At 43.4% G+C, this 26,060-nt stretch overlaps 2 protein-coding genes across 15 annotated transcripts in view; one reads left to right on the top strand and one right to left on the bottom strand.

The window, feature by feature from the left end:
* Nucleotides 1-2,848: 2,848 nt before the first annotated feature.
* ddx10 (DEAD (Asp-Glu-Ala-Asp) box polypeptide 10) lies at nucleotides 2,849-7,542 on the bottom strand. Its single transcript, XM_085247748.1, has 2 exons — nucleotides 6,113-7,542; nucleotides 2,849-5,101 (listed from the first exon to the last, which is right to left on the bottom strand). Exons 1-2 carry the CDS (start codon nucleotides 7,460-7,462, stop codon nucleotides 3,896-3,898), a joined length of 2,556 nt encoding a protein of 851 aa, XP_085103874.1. The 5' UTR covers nucleotides 7,463-7,542; the 3' UTR covers nucleotides 2,849-3,895.
* A 2,040-nt stretch (nucleotides 7,543-9,582) lies between these two features.
* Nucleotides 9,583-26,060, top strand: part of szt2 (SZT2 subunit of KICSTOR complex) — a 108,290-nt gene continuing 91,812 nt past the window's right edge. For 8 of the 14 annotated variants that reach the window (XM_085246165.1, XM_085246163.1, XM_085246156.1 and 5 more), the window contains exons 1-22: nucleotides 9,583-9,768; nucleotides 11,635-11,760; nucleotides 11,980-12,153; nucleotides 14,302-14,472; nucleotides 14,755-14,877; nucleotides 18,171-18,333; nucleotides 19,435-19,541; nucleotides 19,717-19,927; nucleotides 20,991-21,161; nucleotides 21,251-21,482; nucleotides 21,590-21,719; nucleotides 22,038-22,183; nucleotides 22,563-22,715; nucleotides 22,793-22,910; nucleotides 23,152-23,357; nucleotides 23,508-23,744; nucleotides 24,017-24,095; nucleotides 24,172-24,260; nucleotides 24,769-24,940; nucleotides 25,064-25,181; nucleotides 25,425-25,538; nucleotides 25,721-25,924. In XM_085246165.1, the coding sequence (XP_085102291.1) occupies nucleotides 9,745-9,768; nucleotides 11,635-11,760; nucleotides 11,980-12,153; nucleotides 14,302-14,472; nucleotides 14,755-14,877; nucleotides 18,171-18,333; nucleotides 19,435-19,541; nucleotides 19,717-19,927; nucleotides 20,991-21,161; nucleotides 21,251-21,482; nucleotides 21,590-21,719; nucleotides 22,038-22,183; nucleotides 22,563-22,715; nucleotides 22,793-22,910; nucleotides 23,152-23,357; nucleotides 23,508-23,744; nucleotides 24,017-24,095; nucleotides 24,172-24,260; nucleotides 24,769-24,940; nucleotides 25,064-25,181; nucleotides 25,425-25,538; nucleotides 25,721-25,924 (3,268 nt within the window). In that variant the 5' untranslated portion in view covers nucleotides 9,583-9,744. The remainder of the gene's footprint in view (nucleotides 9,769-11,634; nucleotides 11,761-11,979; nucleotides 12,154-14,301; nucleotides 14,473-14,754; nucleotides 14,878-18,170; nucleotides 18,334-19,434; nucleotides 19,542-19,716; nucleotides 19,928-20,990; nucleotides 21,162-21,250; nucleotides 21,483-21,589; nucleotides 21,720-22,037; nucleotides 22,184-22,562; nucleotides 22,716-22,792; nucleotides 22,911-23,151; nucleotides 23,358-23,507; nucleotides 23,745-24,016; nucleotides 24,096-24,171; nucleotides 24,261-24,768; nucleotides 24,941-25,063; nucleotides 25,182-25,424; nucleotides 25,539-25,720; nucleotides 25,925-26,060) is intronic. The other 6 variants (XM_085246166.1, XM_085246162.1, XM_085246169.1 and 3 more) reach the window with 3 other exon arrangements.

Raw genomic sequence — 26,060 nt, 5'->3', positions numbered from 1 at the left:
CTTATGCAATTAACCGCTAGACAGGTATATTTATAAATAATATTACATTAGGGAAATTTTCCCAGACATATTTTTGACCTGGGGGTTAGAACTGATTGTGAACTGGGAAGAGAAAATGCTTATGAACTTGCAAATTAAAAATATGTATTTAAGGTAACCCTTTTTCATTTTTATTTAAAAAGAAAATGTATTCCACTGTGCGATGGCCGAACCTGTTCCTTTTCGTGGAGATAATTTCTCCTGCCTTAAGGGAAATCCCTTCACATGGCCCAGAGGAGGCTGGAGTGCAGAGAAACTGGTAGAGATGCAGTTATACAGTCTACCACACAAACTATCAGCTAAAGAGAATAAATACATTCAACTGCTGCACATTTGGCAGACTAACATTTTCAGATTAATTAAACAATAAAATATATATTTTTACAACATTACATGTAAAGAATCAAGTGGAAGTTTTTCTAAAGTTATTTAATGATATTTATATTATGGAAGCAGATTATTGACATTTTTCCCTTTTCCTGTTTTCAGATATAATAAACACGCACAAACAAAATCAAAGGGCCAGAACACAAAGCTGGAAAACCCACCCGATCGACCAAAATCAACTCAAAATTCTCCCACACAACAGAACCTCCTCTCTTCCTCGCTGCCTCCAAATCTCCCAGTGGAATGATCACTGGTTCGCTATCTGTCACCATCAAAACGCGAATGATTCACCTGCTTATAAACCAGGGAATCAGACACCGAAGCAGTTAGGCTCTAAATGAAGCTTCGGACGTCACTGATCACGTGACTCTGGCCAAACAAATCAAGCTTCGACACAGCGCTTCTGAAGCACCGGAGCGTCAGCTTCAAGCGGGCCATCACTACCTTACAGTATAAAGTGCATCAATGCAACTAAAGTTGTGATTTGGCAGTATTTGAATAAAATGTAAATGTATTCAGCAGACCTCAGCGATCTAGATGTATGGTTGTAGTAACTCACTGATGCTGCTATTCATACTGTCATTATATTAATGCTGCTATCCTGTATATATGTACATACATGTTTGAGTACTTACGATTGTTTTTTTTGTACTTTTTATATTTTACATTTATATTTAGGCAGCACGGTGGTTAGCACTGTTGCCGCACAGCAAGAAGGTCCTGAGTTCAATTCCACCATCAGGCCGGGGTCTTTCTGTGTGGAGTTTGCATGTTCTCCCCGTGTTTGCGTGGGTTCCCTCCGGGTACTCCGGCTTCCTCCCACCGTCCAAAGACATGCAGCTTGTGGGGATAGGTTAATTGGATAATCCAAATTGCCACTAGGTGTGAATGTGAGTGCGAATGGTTGTTTGTCCCTGTGTGTTGGCCCTGCGACAGACTGGCGACCTGTCCAGGGTGTACCCCGCCTCTCGCCCTATGACAGCTGGGATAGGCTCCAGCGCCCCCCGCGACCCTGAAAAAGGATAAGCGGAAGCGAATGGATGGATGGATGGATGGATGGATGGATATTTATTATTGAAACTTGCACCAAGGGAGTGGCACTCCAATTTCATTGTACTCTGTACAATGACAATAAAGGCTATTCTATTCTATTCTGATGTCATTGGGTGAGAACATGGATTGTCATTTTCAAAGGTGATAGTTTCAGGTTAACAAAGAAATAAAATTAATCCACAAATTTGTTCAGAAACTTTTACACATACCAACCCTTCTGAAAGCAGCTGGCTTCCTTTTGTCCTCAGGTGTGTGTTTGGAAAGGCCCGAGACTGGGGGTAACAAGACCTTGATTATACTTCCCTAACCTTTCCCTTCGGTTTGCTCCAGGAGCTCCTTTTACTTTCACACATGGTAAGGAGAAGACAACTAGGTGAATATTGCTAATGTCTAAATTAACATCCACTCACAGTAAACTAAAAACATTTAGGTTTATAAGATAAATAAATATAAGTTGTTAACAGTTCTAAGGTTTTATTTCCAACACAGGCTGGCCCGTCCTCCTCTGTTTCTTCACCTTCAGCATAAACTGTCAGCTAAATATTACTCTGTAAACTCAGTAAAGGCTCCTTAAACAATAGTTTGTGCTGTTTCATTTAGCGTACAACATTAATCACTCAAACTGTTAAAATATAGGTTAAGCATCATAAATATAATTAAAATCACCCCCAGCTGCAACATTAAAGACTCAATAATTACGATTAAATATGACATGTATGATTCTCCATAATAGGTACATATGAGTTAAATACATTGTCAAGTGTTTAAACATGTAGAAATTCAGATGTTATTTTAGAGCAGTCAAACCAAATTATTGCATGTTGATAGAATAAAATAAAAGACGATTGCTTCATATTTGAATAAGAATCTGAAAGGATTTTTGAGTCTATTGCATGAATTGCTTTGTACGGGGAAATGTAGTGGAACAAAGCTAATTTGTTTTAAATCTACATTTGCACTTTTCCAATTAAGTCTCTTTTGTTCTTGCTCTGCATCACCCGGCCTCATTCTCAACACATAACAGCCCAAACACGTGCATAACCAAGGAGCTGCCGATCACTGAGATGAGCAGCTACTGGGTCACTTTAGCTCCACCTGCTGGACACATGTTGGACATGCAGGGTGTAGCGTCGCATCTGTGGAGCAAAATAAGTGGGAAATCTCAATGTAAATCAATCTGACTGTAATCCTGACATTCTTAATTTTTCACAGAAGTACATGTTTGTGAAAAACAGGCACACACCGAGAGAAGCACTTCAGCTGACTTTAGAGCAGGCTGATCCATCCAGGTCACTAGAATTCACTTGAAATTCCTGGAAATTTACCCCTAAAGTCCTTAAAGTTCAAACCAATGACAAGAAAACTTCAATGATTACAAATATTTTAATAGCATAACTCAATAATCAGACAAGTCAAAGTTGTGACTCTCAGACATGAAATTATATTCATGGATCAAGAAGAAGAAGAAGAAGAGGCCACGATTCCAGGGGTGAGCCAGGGAGCCACAGGGAACATCGGTGCATTAACTAAGCTGTTTAGTCCTTTTGGAGAAACACAGCTCCCCATGGATGCCAACCAGGCACCGCTTGTCCTCATCAGCAGCTCTGGCATCGTGGAGCTAACCTGTTCACATTTAACAGTGGACAATGATTGAAAACGATCACCCCTCAGATACTAATGTGGGCATCAGAAAACAACTTCCTGTTTGGTTTTCAGTTGAAAAGTCACAGACTACCTTCCAGAAACGGTTTTATCCCACTATGAGTGCAATAACACAATGACCTAGTCTTAACCTCAGCAGCCTAATGGCCATTTTAGCCACTTGGGGAAAAGTAGAACTGATTTCAAATCCACAACAGTTTAAACATAATACATGTAAAATAAAGATGCACTCATTGTCCCTCTGCAGGACCTTCAGTAATGTTGCTGTCTCAAGCTTTGTTGAGACTGACCAACCCCGAGCTCGTGTTTAAAGTCTGAAAGTCTGCATTACAAACTGGAATTGACTGTTTTACAGAGAAAGTTACACATTAATGGCACACCGCCATCTTTCTTCTGTTTTGAACAGCTGGGTCACAACTTCTGCCTCAAAGTGAGCTTTTATTTTTTGCTAATGTGCTCTAACATGACTGACTGGTGCTTCACTCTAGGAGCATGTTTGGCTCGTCTCTTTGCTATGACTCTGTTCTTGTGTAAGCCAATCAGGACGGGGCAACATTTAGCAGTGTTTCTTTCACACCCAATGGGATCAGTCCTGATAACGTTTGATGGCAGTTTCTGATTGGAAGCCTCTGGACTGAACAGTCACCTGCACGTTTGCACTGCAGAGTAAAACACTGGTCAGATTGAAGCTGCTGCAACAGCTTGAGTACTCCTCATTAGAACTGACGGAACCGTTCTGTTCTCTTTGGGTCATCTACCTTCGCCCACCCAGCAACTGTAAGACTAACTCCTCATCCTCTGCCAAAGAGAGACCAGTGTCCAGAGCTGTGTGCTCATCATCTTCATCGCTCACTTTCCTCCTCTTTCCTGCTGTATGCTTCTCATCCTCCTCTTCGCTGTCCTCCTCCTCTTCCTCTTCACTGCTGTGCTGCCGTTTAGACGACCCCATTTCCATCTCGTCCTCCTCATCCTCTGACGACGAAGAAGACGACGAGTGCACTTTGTCGGGATCTGGCAGGGCACTGGGGTCAAACTCGTCTTCGCTGTCATTGGCCAGGTAGGCCACGACCTCGTCCTCCTCGTCCTGGTCCCGCTTGCTTGCCTCCTTCCTGGCAGCCCTCTCCTTCAGCCGCTTCTCTCGGTGTTTGGCTTTCACCTTGCGGCTGTACTCCTGCTTATCAAACTCTTGATCTTCCCGCTTCAGCCTCTCCCGAGCCTTTTCCACATTGATTCCCGAAACGTCCTCCTCTTCTTGCTCCCCCTCATCCTCAGCAGTCACTGCTTGCTGGACTGGTGGCCAAAGCTGCACAGCCTCACCTTCTTCATTGAAAGTCACTTTGGTGTTTACCTGAAACTTTCTCTTGAGGATCTTTTTAGCTTCTTTGTACTTTGTCTCTTTCTCAGTTTTCTTTTCTGGGTCATTTTCAGGATCCTCTGGACTCTGCTGATCCTCCGTCAGATTAAAGACATCCTTTCGTTTGACTGTCAGCAGGTCCAAGTCTCGTAGATCATCATCATCATCGTCATCAGCGTCACCTGCACTCGGGGTTAATGTCTTGGACGTATCCAAACCTCCTTCATCACCACCGTCCTCATCCTCACTGGACTCGTCTGACTCCGAGTTTTGCCGCTCCTCACGAGAAACCTCTCCTTTCAGCTGGGCCTTAAATCTCCTCAGCTCTTCTTCTTCCTCAGACTCCTCCTCCTGCACTTCTTTCTCTACTTTCTGTGCCTGAGCTTTACTTAGGAACCGAACCCTTGGGGCCACAGCGAGGCCGAGGGACAAAGCGTACTCGTGAAGCTTGATCTTAAAGGCATCAAACACCTCTTTGTTCTTCATGAGGTACACCGAGCGCAGGTAGGAAACAAAACACCTCTGGGCTCGCTCCTTCTGCTCCTTCTCCTGAGCGAGGAAGGCCTCCAGCTTCTGCTGCACGTTCTGCAGTTTGTCTGGGTTCACCTGGAAGTAGCCAAACAATTAAGTTAATCAGATCTTATGTAATGTTTTGTGACTACACTTAAATCTGCCTGTTTGAAACCACATATAAATGTATATTAAATAAATGAACTATAATAAATATATTCTGAGGAGGTTTCTAAGACTAGTACAGCTCTGGGTGACGAGATGTGCGGACATAAAGGTTTTTTATTTTGCAATATTTGAAATATAAGTACCACATTAAGCTGTATCAGCAGTATTGGGTTTAGCATAATCATATTATATCTGCCTGTACTTGTTCCTAAATTTGAGTTGCTGTCACCACTGTGAGTCTTTTCACCAACTTTTCTGTCAGATTTGTAGTGATACTTAAAAAGTTATTTGACGTGTGCACACCTCGTTAGGACGGCAGTTTGTGCAGATATTAACAGTGTTATACTAACGTGTAGTGCCTACACTACTAAGCTCTTCACCTCACTGTACAATACCTTTTGTGCAATACCTTTTGTAAATAGTCAACAGTGCAATAGACTCAATACTTGAAATGTGCAATTCACTTGTATTTTTATTTTTATTCCTATTTATTCTATTTATCCCCTTTGTATATTTTATTTATATTTGTCTCTGTATTTATATGTGTGTGTGTGTGTGTGTGTGTGTGTGTGTGTGTGTGTGTGTGTGTGTGTGTGTGTGTGTGTGTGTGTGTATATATATATATATATAACAATTCTGTAACTGTAACTTCGGTCGTTGCTGTGCTTTTTTTTGGAAGTCGAATTTCCCAGAGGAACCCACCCGAGGGATTAATAAAGTTCTATCTTATCTTATCTTATCTTATCTTAATTCCTGGGGAGTAATGCAAAGTACTGTACCGAGGGTTTGAAATATCTCCTTCTAAATGGAGTAAAAACATCAAACAGTTATTTTACTGTTTTACATAAACCTACTGAACAGTGTGTGTGTGTGTGTGTGTGTGTGTGTGTGTGTGTGTGTGTGTGTGTGTGTGTGTGTAATGGGTAGATGATGTCTCACTTGTATCTTGTTGATGGGAACTTTCTTCTCCTCCAGCTGCTTCACCATGCCTTTCTCCTCCGAGGGCAGCAGCAGCAGCAGGGCCTCTCCACCCTCCTTGTACCTGGCCGTCCGGCCCACCCTGTGGATGTATGTGTCGGCGTCCTCTGGACAGTCAAACTGCAGCACCCAGTGGACGGCAGGGAAGTCCAGGCCTCTGGCAGCTATGTCGGTGGCAAAAAGCACAGCGTTTTGCTTCTTGAGGAAGTCATTGTACACCTCCACCCTCTTCATTTGCTGCTGTTTTCCATGCAGAGCCAGGATGGGCATGCCTGGCCGGAGACGGCAGAAAGCTCGGAACAGGTACTGCACCTCCTTGCAGCAGGCGAAGAAGACTATGATCTTCTTCTTTAGGTGGCTCCTAATGAATGAGTAGAGCATGTTGACCTTCTGGTGGAGCTCACACACGATGTAGTTCTGCTCCAGCGTGGCTGGCGTGCTGAACTTGGCTTTTTCGTGCACCCACACATACTCCGGATCTTTGAGACTGAGCCGGCCCAGGTCTTTGACTGATTTGGTTTGCGTGGCAGAAAACAGCAGAGTCTGCCGGGACTTGGGGAGATTCTCCACGATGGCATTGAGCGTATCTGCAAAGCCCATGTCCAGAATGCGGTCTGCCTCATCCAGGACCAGCATGTGGAGGTCGGACGCGTGGAAGGTGGCCGTTTCATCCATGTGCTGGAGGAGTCGGCCCGGGGTGCAGATGACAATGTTGGTACGGTGAATCCTCTCACACTCGCTTTTCAGGTCTTTTCCGCCGATGATGAGCCCTGCAGAAAACTCGTGGTTCCTGCCCACCTTGCGCAGGACTTCAAAGGTCTGGTAGGCGAGCTCTCGGGTGGGAGAGATGATGAGAGCACCGAGGCCGTCCATGGAGCTCCATTGATGGCGGTAGAGACACTCCAGGACCGGTATGAGAAAGGCTAAAGTCTTACCGGAGCCAGTTTTAGCCGCACCGAGAACATCTTTCCCCTGCAGAGCGAAGCCGATGGTCTGCCGCTGGATCTCCGTAGGCTGCCGATACTGAGCCTCCTGCAGGCCCAGCAAGGTCTTCTTAGAAATGGGGAAGTCGGAGAACTTGACAACCTCCTTGAGGTTGATTTCTCCATACCTGCTCACCAGCTTATCGATGTACTCTCGTTCTACCTGCCACTCGGGCTTCTTCTTCTGCGCCCTCTCTTGCTTCACTCGTGCTTTGGTCCGGTTGTACTTTTTCTTCCATTTCTCGAAGTTTCTGACGGGGTCGACGCTCGCTTTCATCTTTTGGGGTTTCGGTTTTTTCCCAACAGGATTTGGGCCTTTTTTCTCCATGACTAAAGACGAGAATCGCAGCAAGATCGAGTCAAAAACACACACGCTGGACTCTAGATAAACAGCATGGAGAAGCCTGCTCGCCGTCGCGTGTTGAATGACGTAGTCATCCCGCGACTCAAATCTTTAACATGGGGAAGCTTTGCCCTGAACTTCATTTGACAGGCAGAACTGCAAAATATTTACTTATGTATTTAAATGTATTCACAGCGCTGTGTAAAGACAACGGGCGAATAACAAAGACAGAAGTGGGTGCAAAGGTCAGCATAATTCCGCAGTGTTGAATATTTTTACCGTCAAAGGTGGCAGCTGCCTTGGCCAGCTTCAACCATCCTTCAGAAAACGTGTAAAAACAACAGTTGTGGTTGTCATTCTCACAGAGGACTCACGTATTCACATCCAAATTAAACCACGATGTTGAGTTGTGTAAATCTCATTTCGCTGCTTCTTTTGAATCTTCTTTCACTTTAGGGGTTTCGGAGGTGGAAACATACTTTCTCCTTATTATTTAACATCCTCGACACCAAATTCCTTCAGAATATAATTCAACTTTTTGGGTTAACATATATTTCAGTGATTTGACTGCTGCAAATCAGAATTCCCACTATATGTCTAAAAAAATCCCCTAACCTTCGCAGTTGACCAGGTCCTCACCTTTCGCTATAGAAATATTGTTTGTAGCACAACACATGGAGTTTGCGTGTTTTCCACATATTTTCCTAGGTCCTCCCACAGATATGCGTGATTGACTCTATAGTCTTGAATGGTAGTATATCTCTATGTTTAAGACCCATGACAGTTGGCAGCCTTTCCAGGGTTTACCTTCTCTCTCACTCTATGATATCTTGTTACCCTTCAGCCCACCAGCTACCCTGAACTGGACAAGTGGAAGAAAGTGGATGGACAGAAAGATAGCCCAATTTAAAATCAAAATGTTTAATAAAGCAGGGTATGGTGTAGGGTAGGTCTGCCTTGGGACCGTAGTTGCTGTTGTATGGGTGTGCAGTGGTTCTTGGTGTCACAATTACATGAACTTATTATGTCAGTGTTTGTGTCACTGAAGTAGCGTCAAAACTCTGAGTCTTCACAGCAGGTCCTCACCTGAGTGCATCACAGTGACTCTGTGGTTTAGCCCTGTGGCAGACTGGCAACCTGTACAGGGTGTATTCTGCCACTTGCCCTGTGGGATCTGGGATAATGTTCAATGTTCACAGCTAGAGTGGAAAAAACAACTCAAAGAGTGCGAGAAGCAGAAAATATTGTCTTCAATCCATCATTTGTTTTCAACAGACATGATATACAACAGACCTAACGAGCACTAACAGTCTGCTTCTCTATTCACATTTCAAAAACTCCTTCAAAAACTTTTTTGCGTATAAGTATCAACTGCTTTTTATTCAGCTTTCACAGCCATCTTATCTACCTCCAATTATTCATAAAGAGCATGCCACAGGCAAAATATGGCAGCAGTAACAGTTCCGCTATAATTTCTTTATTAAAATCATGAAAATCAATTCTGTGTCAGAGAAAATCTAAGAATGATGTTATTGCTGGAGATAGTCCTCGTTTATAAAGTTTGTAAAATGCCCCATTAGTGCTGTGCCATACTGCAGATTTTATTTGGTATCACTCTGATACCAAGCAGGGCCAGTATTGCTGATACCAGTACAGATAGTGGTACTTTGAACTTATAAAGGCAGCTCGTGTTGTGGAGAACAGTTTGTGAGCTTTTTATGTATTTTCAAACTTCTATGAAGACCTGCAATGTAAATGTGCCTGTCTTTAAAGGACTTTGTGTTTGTAGCCTGTAGCACATTTATAAGACAGAAGTCTTATAAAGGTGCTACAGGCTACAAACAGCATAGACCTGAGAGTCAAAAAAACATCATATGTCACAGTGCATGTTTGATGTTTATTTTTTTAATTTCTAAAAAATAATTCATTTAACACATGTAAATATTTATATGTATAAATCTTATCACTCTTTCTAGTATTGATCCGATACCAACACCAGCATCGACACTATCGTTTCGACCCGGTCACCTGTAGGTCCCGCTACAGCCCAGCAGGTGGCGGTAAGACCGCAGAGTTTGGACGTCAACTGCGCGAAAACAAGAAGACGAAGAAGAACATGTCGACGCTGGTACCGCTCTACAAGCACCTGATCAGAAGAGAAGACAGATGATAAACAAGTACTAATACAGACCACTTTGCACAACACAGAGTGGATATCCGTCGGCCGAGCCTCGCCGACACCCTGCAGCTCTTATGCTAAACACGGCATGGCAGAGAGACCGGACAATGAGGTAACAGTCAGGGTAGCACTGGTTAGTAAAACATGCCACATTTTAACTTCGTGCTCTTAACACCCAGAAGTCGTTAAAGTCCCTTTTAAAGTGAAACATGAATTTAAATAATCCACAACAGAGAGGCAGAGCTGTTACGTGACGTCTGCAGACGAGGAGAAACTTGTGATAGCTGCACAGCTACACGACTACAGGAAGCTAGCAGCAACTGACAAACTGGAAGTAAACACGAGTCACATTAGTCAGAAGGTTTAAGTTAATTTTGCTGAGTTTCTGGCCTGTTAGCAACTCGGCGATACGTGCCTGCAGATTACAGAGCCAAATAAAACTTTCCTTCAGCATTAAAATAGGCAAAAGGGTTAACGCTCCGCGTGTGTTCGTTAGGAAACAGCTAAAAACATTTAGCCCACATTATGTATTTACAATAAATACAAATGCAGTTTTATGAAGTGAAATTTTAACATGAAAGTCCAGTATCTCAAAATACCAGCTAGCTAAAAGATTGACTATTATATGTTATTTAAAGGCAAGCTGTACATTTGTACTGTTGGACTCTGCAGGAGGAAAGGTGGAGAAGAGCCTGCAGGCAGAGTGCAGCGGGTGGGGACGAGTGTCACGGGTGATTTTTGACAGATGGATAGCAGCAAGAGATAAAGGGAAGATTCCTAAGATGTTAGTTAGACCTGCTATTATGCACTGACAGAAAGACGTGAGGCCGACCTGGAGGTGGCAGAGCTGAAGATGCTACTGAAGATTTTTGTTGGGAGCGACCAGAATGGACACAGAATGGACACAGGGACAGCTCATGAGTGGTTTGGAGTAAAGTTAATGAGGCAGAGCTGAGATGGTGCAGAGGAGGGAGAGTGCATGTGGAAGGATGTTGAAGATGCAGCTGCCAGGCAGGAGGAAAACCAGAGATGATTCATTGACGTAGTGAAGGAGGATATGCAGAGGACTGGTGTGACTGAAGACGATGCTGTTGAATTATAATTACTTCTTATTTTATTTGTATATAAGTAATGTGGAAGCTACAGCTAATGTTGATCAATATACTGCTGAGTGTTGTAATCTATAACTATGTGTAATGATGCACAAATATGTAGGCTAACATTGTTATTCTTAGATATGGACCCTGCTGACTGCCAGTCAGCAAAAAAGCTCACACTTACTCTGGCCTATGTTTAGCTGTTACATCAGTTTAGCATTGGCAAAATGTTGAATTGTGGTGTAATAAAAAGCTGAAGCAGAACAAAAGAACATCAGCACAAAACGTGGTATCAGCCAGATGGTGTTTTAAACAAAGGTAATGATTTCAAACTTGGTGAAGCTTTTATTTGGATTATTTAAATGATAATACTAAAGATTTTACGGTACATTGAAGCACAACAAAACTGATGAAAATGATGCACAACAGCCAGCAAAGCAAATAGGAAAAATGACATCAAATTAAATGCAAAATTAAAATATAGTTAAAAATGAGAGTCGGTGCTGTTCACAGAATCACACCTGTTAACAATTAAAGCTAAAACTGAAAAGGTGAGTTTTTAGTTTCGATTTGAAATCTGTTGCTCTGGAGTTTCTGCGCTGGGACCTCTGAAACATGGAGTGAAAGTTGTGACCCTACTGCTCTCCTGAACTGTGATATTGGTAAATACACTCATATTACCTTTATAGCCACTCTTGCTAGTTTAAATAGAATAGATCACATAGATCTGTTCTACATGGACATGCTTATATTAGAAAATATGGTCTTTATTATTCCTGAATAATGCTGCCATCCAGTGGGGTTGGGCATCCTCAAACCCTCTCTCGCTCATACAGATGTGTGAACATCCCACATTTATGATTGTGCATGTTGTTGTTAAGGTGGAGGAGGCTGACCACATCTACCTGCTCATGAAAGAGGACTACCGGATCTCTAGGAATGTGCGACTGGCGTGGTTTCTTAGTAAACTTAACCAAATCATCTGTCCGGCTTCAAAGCCTGAAGTGGTGAGTTTCCTCTCCTGTCCTCATGATGGCCCAGCAGCACCAAGATCAAGATTGGCACCCTTCTATTATTATCCTTGTATATGCCACCGATGATTAGATGGTGGCTGCACTGTGACAAATTAAAGGAAAAATGGAGAGCTATTTTAACATTGTAACTGCTGTTCTGATTGGTCTCTAAAAGCTACTGCAAATCATATTTCCTCCCACTTCCTGTTGTAGCTGCACTCTGAAAATGAACTGGACCTGCTTAGCATCTTACCTAAAGGATGGCAGCCAGATATCTCCCCAACTTCACACCCATGCATACTGATGCCTTCCACCCGGGCCACCTTCCTGGCCCGGAGGTACCGCTTCATCATCGAGCTGGACCTGAGTCCCTCCACAGGGATTGTGGTAAGTCTTAAATGCACTGTCTCCTGAATGAGTTCAAACAATATTAAAAAGTGCTTAGTGCAAGAATAGATGTAATATTTAAGTTTGTTATGATTATTTGCTGTGTAAATTATTCATAGTGGACAATCCATTTGTCTGCTTGTCTTATATCAAGTACATCACGTCTCTTTCTGGCTCCTGAGTGTCTCAGTGTGTTTCCATTTGTAGTCAAGAAGGCTTTTAATTTATTCAGACGCTGTTAGAAGAGCAAAAAAATTTAAATTTTGTGAATGAATTTTGCAAATGGTAAATATTTGATCACTTAAAGTGCTTTTTCTTACTCCAGCTGCCTCTTTATTTAACATTGGGGACAACCTGGGGTTCAGTATGTTGCTCAAGGATACTGCAGATGACCCGCTCTGCCTTCTGAGCTCACAATCATTTGCTGCTCTGACTCGCAGACGAAGCACCTCATTAAGATTTAGATTGTTCACTTTTAGTTGGTTGAATGTGAATCGTGCTCGAGCTGTTGCTCAGTGGGATGTTGCTACTCCGTACTGAAACCTCTCACAGAAAACTGGATGCATGGCCATCCATGCATGTGAAGCAGCACTGCATGGTGATCCAATTAACTCTTACCAAGTGCAATCACAAGGATAGAATTAAAGTCTGAAAGCACAGAACTGAGACTGTTGTTGTGCTGCTGAATGTGTTCCTCAGTCTTCACATTTGACCCTTTTTATATGAGACAGCACAGAGTATTCTGTAAATGCACACGCTGCACTGTTGAACCATATCGTTGCATAAGAGAAGGAGCTCATGCAGTTCAGAGGTTTCAGGTCCGCTTCTCTCAGCATGTCTGGTAACATATGGACAACGGATGGACTTATTTGCTTCTTTGTTAGCATGAAGCCCATATCTGGAAAACTGTTAAGCAGTTACCTACAGATAAGAGATATCCTTATATGGTGTAAAATAAGAACTTATTTTTAAGTGCCTTAAACCTGCACGACTTCAAATTGGAACCTCGGGTTGCAAAAAGTATTAATTCCTTTAAATTACAACCTCAGTAAGAGATTTTTCATAAATTTATGTAGTTTATAAATTCACCTAATGTTAAAGGTCCCTATTCCCATGTTGACGTCCAACATAACAGTTTGTCAAATCAAAGTTGCAGACCTGTCTGCTGTGGTGAACCCTGCTGATTAAGAGCAGCTAGAAGAAGCTTTAGGGGCCGTGTGTGTTCTCTTTGGGGATTGTGGCTTCATCCAACAGTCCAAAGACATGCGTAGGGTTAAATTAAATGGGTTGAATGTAAGTGTGACTGGTGGTCTGTCTCTATATGTTAGTCCTGTGACAGACTGGCAACCTGTGCAGGGTCATGACAGCTAGGATAGCCTCCAACATCCACTACTCTCAGCTGGATAAGCAAGTGAGTAAGTAAGTAGATGGATGGATCTTCTAGAGTCAGAAAGCTGAATAAAGGAGGGTTTGCTTTAGTGTGGGCGTGGCTTGTGACTGAAGTTGTATGAGTGCCATGTTTCTTTGTTTCACAGTTACATCAGTGCTGTTTGTTACGTCAGCAGTTTGCTAAAGTAGTGCCAACACAGATGTTCCAGTCTTCACAGCACAATGTCATCTAACATGTGAGTGACATCACAGTGATGTCATCACAGTGATGTCATCACAGTGAAGTCATCACAGTGAAGTCATCACAGTGATGTCATCACAGTGATGTCACTCACATGTTGCCTTTAAAAAACAGTTAAGATAAGGCCTTCCTGCAAAGCCTCATCCTGAACTTCCACATCAGCCTGATGTTAATGTTAAAACTGTTATTCTCAGTGTGGTGAAAATCCATCAGACCGGCTCTTCAGTCTGCACAGCAGAGCTTCTGTGCACAGAGCACCACTGGTTGAGTCAGCTCCACTAGTAACAGACTTTAATTCAAGTTTAACGTTTTTTTGACGTAGACCTGGGCTCTCACAGTGGCTTCATTGATGCATGTAAAGAACATGTGTTCAGTTCAATATAAAACCTCTGCCTAAACTGGGAAGGTATGAATGTCATAGACTGAGGGAAACAGCTCACACTGAGCCCTGCCTCTGGTGTACAATATGCCAGATCATTTGGTGTCTCTGTGTTACACGTTGGTTTTGTGTCCTGCAGGATGACAGCACAGGCGAGATGATCTTTGATGAGGTCTTCCACGCCTTGTCCAGGTGTCTGGCTGGTCTGGTTCAACCATTCAGAGTCCCTGGAACAGATCGATTTTTCAAGCCTAAGATCTTCATCACCATCCTTGCATATTCCTCCATCATTGGCCTCCCTTCACATCAGGTAATGACTGTAATTTACTTTAGTCATAAAAATGAATGAAACAAATGTCTTCGAGAGTAACTTAACGCCAAGAAAAGCAGAGTTTCTCTCTCCAGCACGTGTTTATTGCCCAGCCCACATTGGTGTGGAGTGCTTCACGCTTACTTTAATCTCTGTCTTTACTATGTTTGACTACATTTCAGCCACCAAAGCACACGTTGGGTTAGTTTCTGTGGGAGATGTTAGGCTGCTGTAGATGTTTGTGCAGTTCTCTGACGGTCTTTAATCTTTTGTTCCCTGCAGGTTTTGGTCCAAGGATGCCAGCTTGATAAAACAGACCTGGATGAGTTCTTGCATCACATCTACCAGCAGCTCAGAGCGTTGGAGAGTAGCATCGCAGAAGTCCTGCATCAGCAGCACGAACAGGCAAGTGCACACTAGCAGAAATGACACTGTGCTAGCAAGAATGCTGTAACTATTAGAGAAACACTGCAAGTGTAAAAGCTCTCACCAGCACCCTGTAAAGCTCCACCGTGCCTTACAAGCAAAAATAAAACAACATCCTACTTTATCAGACTAGATTAGCATCGCTCTTCAGTTTGACCCCGAACATCCTCTCCACGATTGGCTTCCAACCACAAGCACCTGTTGTATCCATGGTTACCAAAAACAGCATGGGTGTGATACTTTAGCCAACTGCGGCAGGTTTGTTACGCCCATGGGATTCACTTGTGACTAGGGATGGGTATCGTTTAGGTTTTATCCGATACCGGTGCCAAATCGGTACTTTTGAAACGGTGCCGGTGCTTAAACGGTGCTTAAAGAATGGAGAACACAAAATTGGTCCAAAAACCTCTCATGTTCAGCTGTTTTTTTGTAAAAAGATAACAATGTTAGCCTTTTCTGCAGCTATGGGGCATATATGGTATCACTCTTGGCTGGAAGCAGTGCTTAAACAATGGAAAAAACAAACTTTGTCCAAAAACCTCTCATGTTTAGTAGGGCTGAACGATTATGGAAAATAATCTAATTGCGATTTTTTGCCCCAATATTGCGATTGCGATGCGATATGCGATTATTTTTTAAGGTCTTTGTCTTCTGTATTATTAAACAAAGACAAGCAATACATCATATAGTATGGCCAATACTATATTACATTAATTTTAAACTGTTCTTTCCTGGAAGACAGACCTCTGTTATGATGACATGAGGTGATGCATGAATTGATGACTGACATTTTTATTTAACTTCTTCAATCACAACAGTATATTTGAACATACACAATAGTTTATTTTTAGCTTACAAACATCTGAGCATAAAGTGCTGACAAGGAACCCTGGTGTAAACATTAAAATGAAAGTCAGTGCAATGTGCAGATTGCAGAAATATACATAAACAAAATCAGTGGCTTTACCACACTCAGTTTTTCCACATCTGTGAACTACTAGACAGTCATTCAATTAAAAAATAATATTAAATAAATAAAACTAATAAATAAAAAATACACACATCTTACTGATCTCTGCAGTCAGTAACATTACACATAAAGTGCAAACATAATAGCAATTGTATAAACACACACACAAACACGCCTTTAAAGTTTAAAGCCGTGAAATTGGACGGTCTAGTTCTGATTAGCGTCACCGCTGTCTCGGTGGAGTTTAATAAACTCGGCCGTCTGCTTCTTGCTGTCTAAAATATAACCAGACACTGGTGTAAATTCTCGACTGTCTCATACTTCTGTTTAATAAGTTTTCTGTTTGACGTTTAGTCAGCTGTGTGAAAACCAAGGAGGAACCCACCCAGGGGATTAATAAAGTTTTATTTTATCTAATCTAATAACTTTAATCTCAGCCAAACCGATTTACTCACGAACAAACAAAACACTGAAAAAAGCCCAACAATAACATTTGTAGGTTGTCTAAGTGACTTATATATTACGTTTAACCCGAGCAGCGAAACTCCGCGGTGATCTGAAAATGATGTGCCGGGAGTTGTGCCGTTCTCGGCCGCATCAGTAACCCTCGAGCTCCCGGCTAGCTGTCGAGCTGGTGGGTAGCAGACGCCTCTGAAAACGTCGAAGCACTTTTGCAAATATGGGATATCTTGATAAACCGAGCAGATATTTGATGTTTACACAGCTACTTTCTCGCCTGAAAATATGTTAAAAGTTTATTTTGTGACCCAGAAAGATTAGTATGAGTAATTTTAAAACTTAGTAGCGGCCGCCATTGCTGGAAACTGGAGTTTGGCTGGGCCGCGCTATGAATTCTGGGATATGGTAGTAATTTGGACAGCCTTCGGCGCGTCGCTGTGACGTAATCGGTCTACAAATGCGGCCTCAGGAGGATGCAGCCCATGAATTTGGACATGTCCAGAGTATAATCGCAGCCTTTGCGGTTAGAAAATTGCACTTGATCATGTTGTGATATTATTGCAAATGCGATATATCGTTCAGCCCTAATGTTTAGCTGTTTCCCACTTTTTCTTTGGTCATTTTATCCTTTTTGTCCAGGGTGAAGGGAGCATCTGCCATCAAACAAGAAGACAGCCGCATGTAGCTATGATGGTGTTTGCTAGTTCACCTTACATGCATTAATGTAATAACGTGGTTAGCCTACTCAACGTAAATTACACACGAACAACATGAAGCTACTCACGCAGAGAAGAACGGCTGCTGCTGCATCATCATCCTCATCATTTCTGCTACACTGGCAGGGCTAGGGGCCAGGACTCTCCTCTTCGGGTTTTTGGGGGATGTTGCTAACTCCGGGTCGATAACAGGCACCACACCCGCAGTAGATGTGCTCGGTGTGAGGTCTCGCAGCAAGCTATCAAATACGGCGCATTTCTCGGCTTTTAACAAAACGCTATGCGTCGCCAGGTGTTTCATCAGATTCGAGGTGTTACCTCCTTTGACAGTATCACAGTATCAGCTTAAAGCACTTGTTGCTGCTGAGTTTGCATCTCTTGCTGTGAAGTACAGCCAGACTTTGACCGCTTCGCCTTGAGCATTTTTAATCTGTAGCTCTGCTCTAAAAGAACGTACGTACCTGGACCCGCCTACTATCCTCGGAAACGTAAAATGATTGGCTAGAAGTGAAAAAAAAAGCACCGAAATAAAGCACCGAAACGTGCGCTGCTTTTCGGTCTGGTTACTACAGTTTATGTCAGAACCGGTGCCATCATGGCACCGGACACCGGTACCCATCCCTACTTGTGACCCCTGTTTGTAGCAGGTCATTGTTTTTAAGAAAAAGATCTTCTGTCAAAGATCTTTATTGAATGGTTCATTTTGGGAAGAAGGGCCAGACTTTAAACAGCTATGTCTGAGTCTTTTTGTGGGTCGACTGATTATGCAGGTCAGTAAAATATCGTCTCTCATCACACGGCTGATGATCCCAGGGGAGCGAGTAGCTGATATCCTGATATGTTAACAAACACACAATTCCCTGCTGACATTATTCACTGTTATTTGCTAGAAAACAAACAGGGGCAGACTTTGCACTGCATTCAGTGCGTCACCTTGTCCACCTATGAAAGCACATGTTGTAACTGCCCTCAGCAAAGTGAACTAAAAGCTCCTCCACCTGGGGGCAGCTTGTGAGTCTACATCAAAGCGTGTCACAGTTTAATGCTGCTTTATAAAGAATGAGTGTGGCATTAAATCCTGCCTTTTAAATGTGTCCTAACACATTTATATTTCCTTTGCTTCTTAGTGCGTGGAGCCGTCACAGAACTCAAGTGACCAGAGCAGCGGCTTGGACGAGCACCCCCACCGGACGCAAAGTGTTTCCATGGTGTCAGCTGAAATGGGGCTGGTCAGCATGGTACGCCAGGGCATCCTGGCCCTTCAGCTGCTGCCTCCCAACTCCAGTGCAGGTTGGTGAAGTTACACTTCAAGTATCAGAGGTGTTATTTAGCAGTTTCTCTTTCGTTGTCGTGCCTTATTTAAAAAACGTCTCTTCTAAGAACAAATCTGTTTTTATGCAGATGATTTTGCACTTGACATCCACAGATCAAGAGAACTGTTTCCTCAGAGCCCAAAAGGTTGATTCTGTTCATCTGGACGTTTTCAGTGGGGGAGGAGTTTCGTCACTAATCTCAGCTGACTGCAGGTTTCAACCTTATAAACAGCACATTTCTGTGAAAAGGGAACGACCACCTCTGAAGCAGAGGGTGCATCTGTCTCCATCTTACATGCTGTGATTGCAGCCGTTCCCCACCTCTCTGTGAATGGGACTCATGGACATTGATCAGTGGTGATGAGGATTTGCATAATTATGATGAAGGTGACCTCCCAGCCCATTGTTCCTTCAGTGGGCTGGTTTCAGTCATTATGCAAATGTCCTGTTTATAAGATTGAAACCTGCAGTCAGCTGAGACTGAAGACGTGAAAACGCTGATGAAGAGTATCAGCCTTTTGGGATCTTCTTACCTGGATGATTGTTTCCTCAGAAATAACCGTTAGCACACAGTACTCCATCAGATATTACTGATGTTGTTTTCCTGCTGTATGGGTCAACTTATTGATCTGATGTGAACCACTGAAGTCACACATCTGGGACTTTGTCATGGCTTCCTTTATTCTGCAAGCCAAGAAACTGTTGTTTTTATTGAGTTTATGACATGATTGATGGAGGAAGAGTGCACACTCTCAGACAGGTTAAATCACTGATGCACTCAGTTTCTCTTCTGTAAAATGACAGGTGTACTTATGAGAGAAATAAAAATAGAGAGGTTGAAACTCTGCGTGCATTTGTTTTTTAACGTTAAGTTTCATTGATGAACAAGTAAATGCAGTCGCATAAAACACACATAAGCTTCCTGTAACTTTTAAAGGTTTTTAATGAATGGTTTTGTACCACATGACAGTCATTTATGTGACGATCCTGGAGCAATGGATATGAAGTTGCCAGTGCTTTACAAAGAAGAATAAACTTGGAACACCGACTCCTTTCTTTACTTGTCTTTCTGTCAAAGGCATCATTATAATCACGGACGGGGTCACGAGTGTTCCTGATGTGGCCATGTGTGAAACCCTGCTGAACCAGCTCCGGAGTGGAACCATCTCCTGCTCCTTTGTACAAGTAAAGACAAGAATCTAACTCTGTATTCTGAATATACATTTTTGTGTGCAAGAACTGTTATCTAAAGCAGTCACAACAATCGTTTTCCACAATAGAAGTGATGATGATTATTATTTAAAGATATTTAGGGGATTCTCCAGCTGCTCGTCTCTGAGTCCTGTTTTTGCATGCACAGGTTGGCGGGGCGTACTCCTACGACTGCAGCTTTGGCTATATCCCCAACGTCGAGCTGATGAAGTTCATCTCATTAGCCACTTTTGGCTCCTACCTGCCCAGCTGTCCTGAAGTGGACCTAAACAGCGAGGAGATGAATGCCTACCACAAAGCATTTCTAACATACTCCTTCCTCAAGAGCCCCGAGTCCATGAACTCAGAGTATTTCTGTGGTGAGACAACGATGTACAAGTCTGATGCTAGTTTTTTCATCAGTCCTGTGAGCACTGGTTCAGTGACAGGATGCAACACAAATGAGCTCTGACAGTTTTTAAAACGGTGCAGAATCTAAATATTTATTCTTTGTTTTGAAACACAAAAGCTGTGTTTTTTATTGTTAACGTTTTTTTGAATCCTCAGTCTCAATGACTCATTTTACATGAATATATGAGCGTTCCCCCATCAGGCCTCACAGGACAGCACTCTGGTTGACACCACTGGTACCAAACGACCGGTACCGGTGCGTGAGTCGTTTGGTACCGGGCTGCGAGACTTGAGGCTCCGGTGTGAAATTTATGGTTTTCAGGGTTTTTATCGTTAGCTCTGGTTCCCTGGGTCTTTCCTGTGTTGCAGTTGTGTCTTATTTTGAAAGAAATATTTACGCGTTACCATAGTGACCAGAGAGCATTAAGGGGCAGAGAGGAGGATGTTACTCTCATGTTGTTGGTGCGTTTCAGGAGGATGCTGCTAATAAAGTTACACAGTGAATTAATATTTATTCTTATATTTACAAAACACCACAGTTTTTGTCTCGGTCGCATCATTTTATTTTGTTGTATTTATCCGCGACACCTTAAAAATATTGTCTGACATGAAACCGTCTGTGGAGCAAAAAAGGTTGAGGAGCGCTGATTTACACCAAGCCTTTTTTACATTTTACTGTCAGTTTTTACAGAAAAGCAGCTGCTGAATTATAATATTAATCTTAAGCGTATCACAAATACAAGATATGTTGAATTCTCTTAGTTCCATAGATTGTTAACAGTTACTTACCTGGGATCTCTTTAGCTACATTATATGAAAAACCAGTTATATTTCAGGTCATATGAAGGAATACATAGAATTACAAAAATGTCCGAGGAGTTCAAACACTGCTGCATTTATCGCTAGTCCTCTTGCTCTTCATTGTCAGCTTATTAGCGTTTGTAGGCCATAATCTCTTTATTGTTAGTGATGAAGACGATAGTGATGGTTCTAATCATCATGACACATACTAACTGCTTCTGTTTTTTGTAGTTTCCCAGCACAAGCTGTTCAACGAGCACCTGGTGTCGGCCAGTGGAAACCCTGCTCTGGTCATGAGGAGGAAGAAGCACACGGAGAAGGAGGTGCATGCTCATCTAATCAGCGTGCTGTCTGTGAGACTGAGAGAGGGCTACACCATCACTGACATCAGCCTCACTAAAGGTAAACGGCTGTGTGTCTTTACTAACATCTCACACCAAGTCAGGAAAACTGAATGTTTGTGTTGAGACTGAAGCTGCTGGTGACATTAGGTGGGACTCAGCTGGAGGTGAAGCTCGTGCTCTTATGGAAACACAACATGCACATTGAGTATCTCGCGGCTGCCTCCTGGCCACTGGACCCCTCCAAGAGAACCACCAGAGTGGAGGTGACGATGGAGGGGAGCTACGACATCTTGCACGACATCAGCTGCACCCAGAGGAAACCCATCACCAGCCAGTACCGCACCTCTGTCATCCGGCGCTTCTGGAACACACTGCAGAGGTACGACATGAGGACTGGAATCTGGTTTCCAGTTAGAGACGCTGTGCGATCCCACCATCATGTAGCCATATTGATATGAAAATCCATGTGCTGTTTGTCCTTTCCAGCATCAACCAAACTGATCAGATGTTGGTGCACCTGCAGTCGTTTAACTCGATGCCTGAGAACTACATGATTCCTGAGAGCACCAAAAATGGAGTTCCCCTGTTCTACATCCCTCCTGGCTCCACCACTCCGGTCAGCCTTGTTGCTATACTTCACACTATGTTGGGAACTTACCAACTCTTATGATCTGTGTTGGTGCAAGGTTTAAAAACTCTGTGTGTCACAAAGTGTTGCTTTTGCGTAGTTGCATTTTTTCTTGGGAAACTTTCATCCCGAATGCTCCTAAATCCTGCAGATTTATGAAGCAAGACACCAGAATGGACCTAAATATTCACAAATCGTTCTTATTGTTCCCGCTGTGTGGGACCTACTAACATGTAGTGTTTGTAGAGACCAGCTCTGTTTATCTGTTTGTCTCTTAACGCTGTCGTGTCTCTCCTCCTCCTCCAGGTCTTGTCTCTGCAGCACAGTGGATCCAAAGATTCCTCTCAGTCCCAGTTTGCATCATACTGGAAGCCCATCCTCTCCATGGACGCCAACTTCTGGCAGAGATGGCTACACATGCATCGCATTGTCATCATCCTTGAGCATGATATGTAAGAATAATGAATCTCCAAAAGTTGATTCTGTTTATCTGGACGTAGCGTTTTGTGGGAGAAACGTTTCGTCATCATCAGGTGACGTCTTCAGTCTCAGCTGACTGCAGGTTTCAATCTTATAAACAGCACATTTGCACAGTGACTGAAACCAGCCCACTGAGGGAACAATGGGCTGGGAGGGCAGTTCCTTCATCTTAATTATGCAAATCCTCATGACCACTGATCAACAACCACTGAGATTTCCTTACCTGGATGATTGAGCTTGCATTAAGAATAATGAAGCTCTTGTATTCTTTTTATCAGCCATATTTGTTTATATCAGCTTGTTTTTCTTTGCCAGTCTTTCATTGCTACCACAATACTTTGACCTTTGCAGGCCTGTCCCCAAACATCTGCACACACCTGGGAACAACGGGCGCTACAGCACCATCCAGTGTCGCATCTCCCACTCGGCCCTCACGTCACTGCTGAGGGACTGCAGCAGCTTCGTGCTGGTGGAGGGTTACTCGTATGTAAAACTCATATACAGGTGAGACGACAGGTGGTGTTGGCTGATGATGTTTAAGACTCACTGCTTCTGCCTCAACGCTCTTTGTTTTTTCTCAGCAGCTCTTCTGATCAGCCTCCCACCTCCTTCTACTTGGTGCGTGTCATCTCAAAGACCCCCTGCATGGTCCTGCGTCTGGGTTTCCCCATCGGCACACCGGCCCACATTAGGAACAAGGTACTCAGTCAAAAAACATGGGGCCAATACAATATCAGTGTTATGATCCATAGCTGTTAGTAGATGACAGTATTGTATTTTTCGTGCACTGTTTTTATAAAATGTGGTTCTCCGTTTCTTTTATGAGCAGTTTTGTAAAAACATGAAAGGAGGTTATAGGACACATGTATGCTCGGGGAACAAACTGCCCCACTTGTAACTCTCTGTGAGACTCGTGTTGTGCTTTGTTTTCTAAAATCAGATTGTGGATGAGCTGCGAGAGCAGATCCTCAAGCTTCGCTTCCCTCATCGTGTTCAGAACAAAGAGGCAACACCCAAAACCAAGAGGAAGGCTGTGGGCCACCTGTCTCCATCCAAGTCTCCCTCCATCCCTGCTCCCAAGCCTGCGCTCTCTGACAGACCCTGTGTGGTGGTGGTCAGTAAGCCTCTGGAAAAGCTGCTAATCAGGTCGGTCCATGTCATAGTAGGCCACCAGAGGAAGGTCATGTAATCTAATAATAAATAAATAAATGCATAACCACTTAAAAGTACTGGTTACACAGTTTGCTGTTGCTACCAACAGCAACTGAATGGAGACTAACTGCTGATCCTGTGCAGGTATGACAAGCTTCCTCTAGACTTCAGGACTCCCTTCATCTTCAACATGGAGACCTTCCCACTGCCCTCCAACACCGCTGCACCCCTCAGCGTGGCAGCAAACCGCACAGCCTCCTCGACGCTGGCCTCTCTGTCACGTTACTTCCTGCACCAGCGTTGGGTGTGGGCCGTGCAGAGCAGCCAGGGACCGGCTGTAGCCATGCAGGCTGTTGCCCATATCCTGTCCGTGCTCTCGGAGTAAGTTCAAACTATTAAATGTGATCTATTTAAAAATACCACAGCTACGAATATAAATGAGCCAGAGGAAAAAATGCACGCATTTGAGCAGCAGTTTTTCACCGTGGTTTTGATGGTATCTACTCTGTGGTTATGCAGCTCTCCCATAAATCAAACTGGAACAAACAAAGATGATTCTGATCTAAATTCAGGATTCTTTAAGTGCCGTGTCTCTCTTTACAAATTTCTTCTCTTTGAGATGCAAAACCTTAAAATTGTCCTGATGTCTGCAGGATTCGCCTGTCAGAAGGCTTCAACTTTGCTGCCAGTGGCGAGGGCATTATAAACCTGGTGATCGAGCTGCCAATGAAGGTAAAGAACAGCAGGACAAACTGCTCTCCCAAAGTGATTCTCTGTGATCCTGATTTGGTTTTATTTGTGTCTTCAGGGAACATCAGGAGACGTGGACAGAGAGAGTCACTCTTGCATTGTTCAGTATATCCTGTTTCCCCCTCACTCTACCTCAACGAAGGACAGGTAAGCCTGGCAGTACCCATAGTTTAGACCAGGACACGCTGTTAGGACGCAGCTTTTATTAAAAGCAACAGGAATGTTTGTCACTTGGTTTGAGTTCAGCGTGATCAAAGTCTACGTTTACTTCACCTGTTTATTAAAGCTACAAATAAGCAACAGAAACCAGAAACGGTGGATTTCATTTGAACCTCAGAACCTCTTAAAAAACAGTAACATGTACATAATGCAGCATTTTACATCCAGGCTCAGTTTGACTGATTTATTCATGTTTATTGCAAAGCTGCAGCTGGTCAGCGTGTGGTATCGACAGTGATGAGGAAGAAGCTGTGTGACTGACATGTTTATGTTCCGCCAGCAGCGTGTCGTTGTCATTTAATCTGAGATACCCTGATGCTGTGTCGATGTCTGCAAAGTGTTAATCTAACACGAAGCCCTTTAACACAGTTCAAAATGTTTGTGCAGCTCAGCTGAACTCTTCAATTTTCAGCATTTTGTTTTGTCTTTCGTGGAGTTCTAGCTTCTCCACCGACGACGACAATGACACCGAGGTGGAGGCAGTCGACCTGGACACGGAGCTGAACCTCGTGACCGAATGCTGGGTGGAACCGCAGTGCGGCACGGTGAACTGCACGGATCAGCACCGCTCCTTTCAGGGCCTTAAGTACCAGGAGCTCCCTCGAGCAGTACGAAAAGCTGGCTTATACAAGCTGCTCTCAAACTAGAGCTCAGTTTGCTCCGTTTGTGTACGTGAAGCTTTGCTCGTCAAAAGCAGCAGGTTTGGTTTACGCATCCCTGTTGTGTTGCAGATCTTCCCGAGGGACTTGGCCTGCATGTCCACCATGATGACCTTTGAATATCTGAGCCAGCTGTGTCAGAATAAGGATCAGGTCTGCTCTCTGCCAGCTGGACTCAAGGATGCACAAGGTAACAAACGTAGCTTTTAATCAGCGTTAGCAAAACGTCTCACATCACAGAAACGCCTGCAAGAGTCGTGCCACGCTGAAGTGTTAGCACTCAGTCTGCCGTTGTTAGACGTTTGTTGAGCTCATTCTAGTCAAACATTAAACTAAAGCTGAATACATTAAAGCCTTGATGGCTCAGCGGATGCGATTCTCCGGTTTTTGCTTGTTTGAAAATGTGATGATTTTCCATTATGTGTGCGTGCAGGAGAACATCTGGTCTCTGAGGAGAGCATCCACATGGTCCCTTTCCAGTTTGACCTCATTAAGCTGCTCCCAAAATGCCAGCAGGTTGAGCTGTTTTTCGTCACATTCAGCACAGGTATGTACAGCACGTTTTACGTCAACCTGCTTTAGACAGAGTAGCGTACTGTATATGAGGGCTCGCTGATCTTAATGCATCTCACTTCCATCTGTGTCCTACAACATGCATCTATACGCTTAGAAATGATAATAAATAAATATAATAAATCGATTTGAGCGCGTTTCCCTTTTTGTGCTCAGCGACGGGGAGTGAGGAGCAGATAAACAGCTCCCACTGCCTGCCCAATGAGCTCCTGCTCAGCCTCTTCCACACCAGCCTGGAGAACGAGCTGAGTGACAGAGAGATCCCGTTAGCTGACGGGGACCACGTCGCCTTCATGCATCACATCTTGGAGCGGGAACGAGACGGCCACGTCGCTCCTTTCTCCCTGCCGGTTATTAAAGGTCTGTACGAGTCTGTGTCCAAGTGGACGTGAATCTAGCCAGAGTATCTCCTGGAGGTAGATGATCCCATTATAATTGGAAAAGAATGATAGGAGAGTAACAAAATATGAGTGTTTTGTTCTCTGTTTTATCAGTT

Source organism: Mchenga conophoros, linkage group LG15, assembly GCF_057382185.1.
Source record: "Mchenga conophoros isolate Kocher_MC1m ecotype Shallow Benthic linkage group LG15, M_conophoros_male_GT1.1, whole genome shotgun sequence".
Classification (NCBI taxonomy): domain Eukaryota; kingdom Metazoa; phylum Chordata; class Actinopteri; order Cichliformes; family Cichlidae; genus Mchenga; species Mchenga conophoros.
This window is presented reverse-complemented; position numbering and strand designations above follow the sequence as displayed.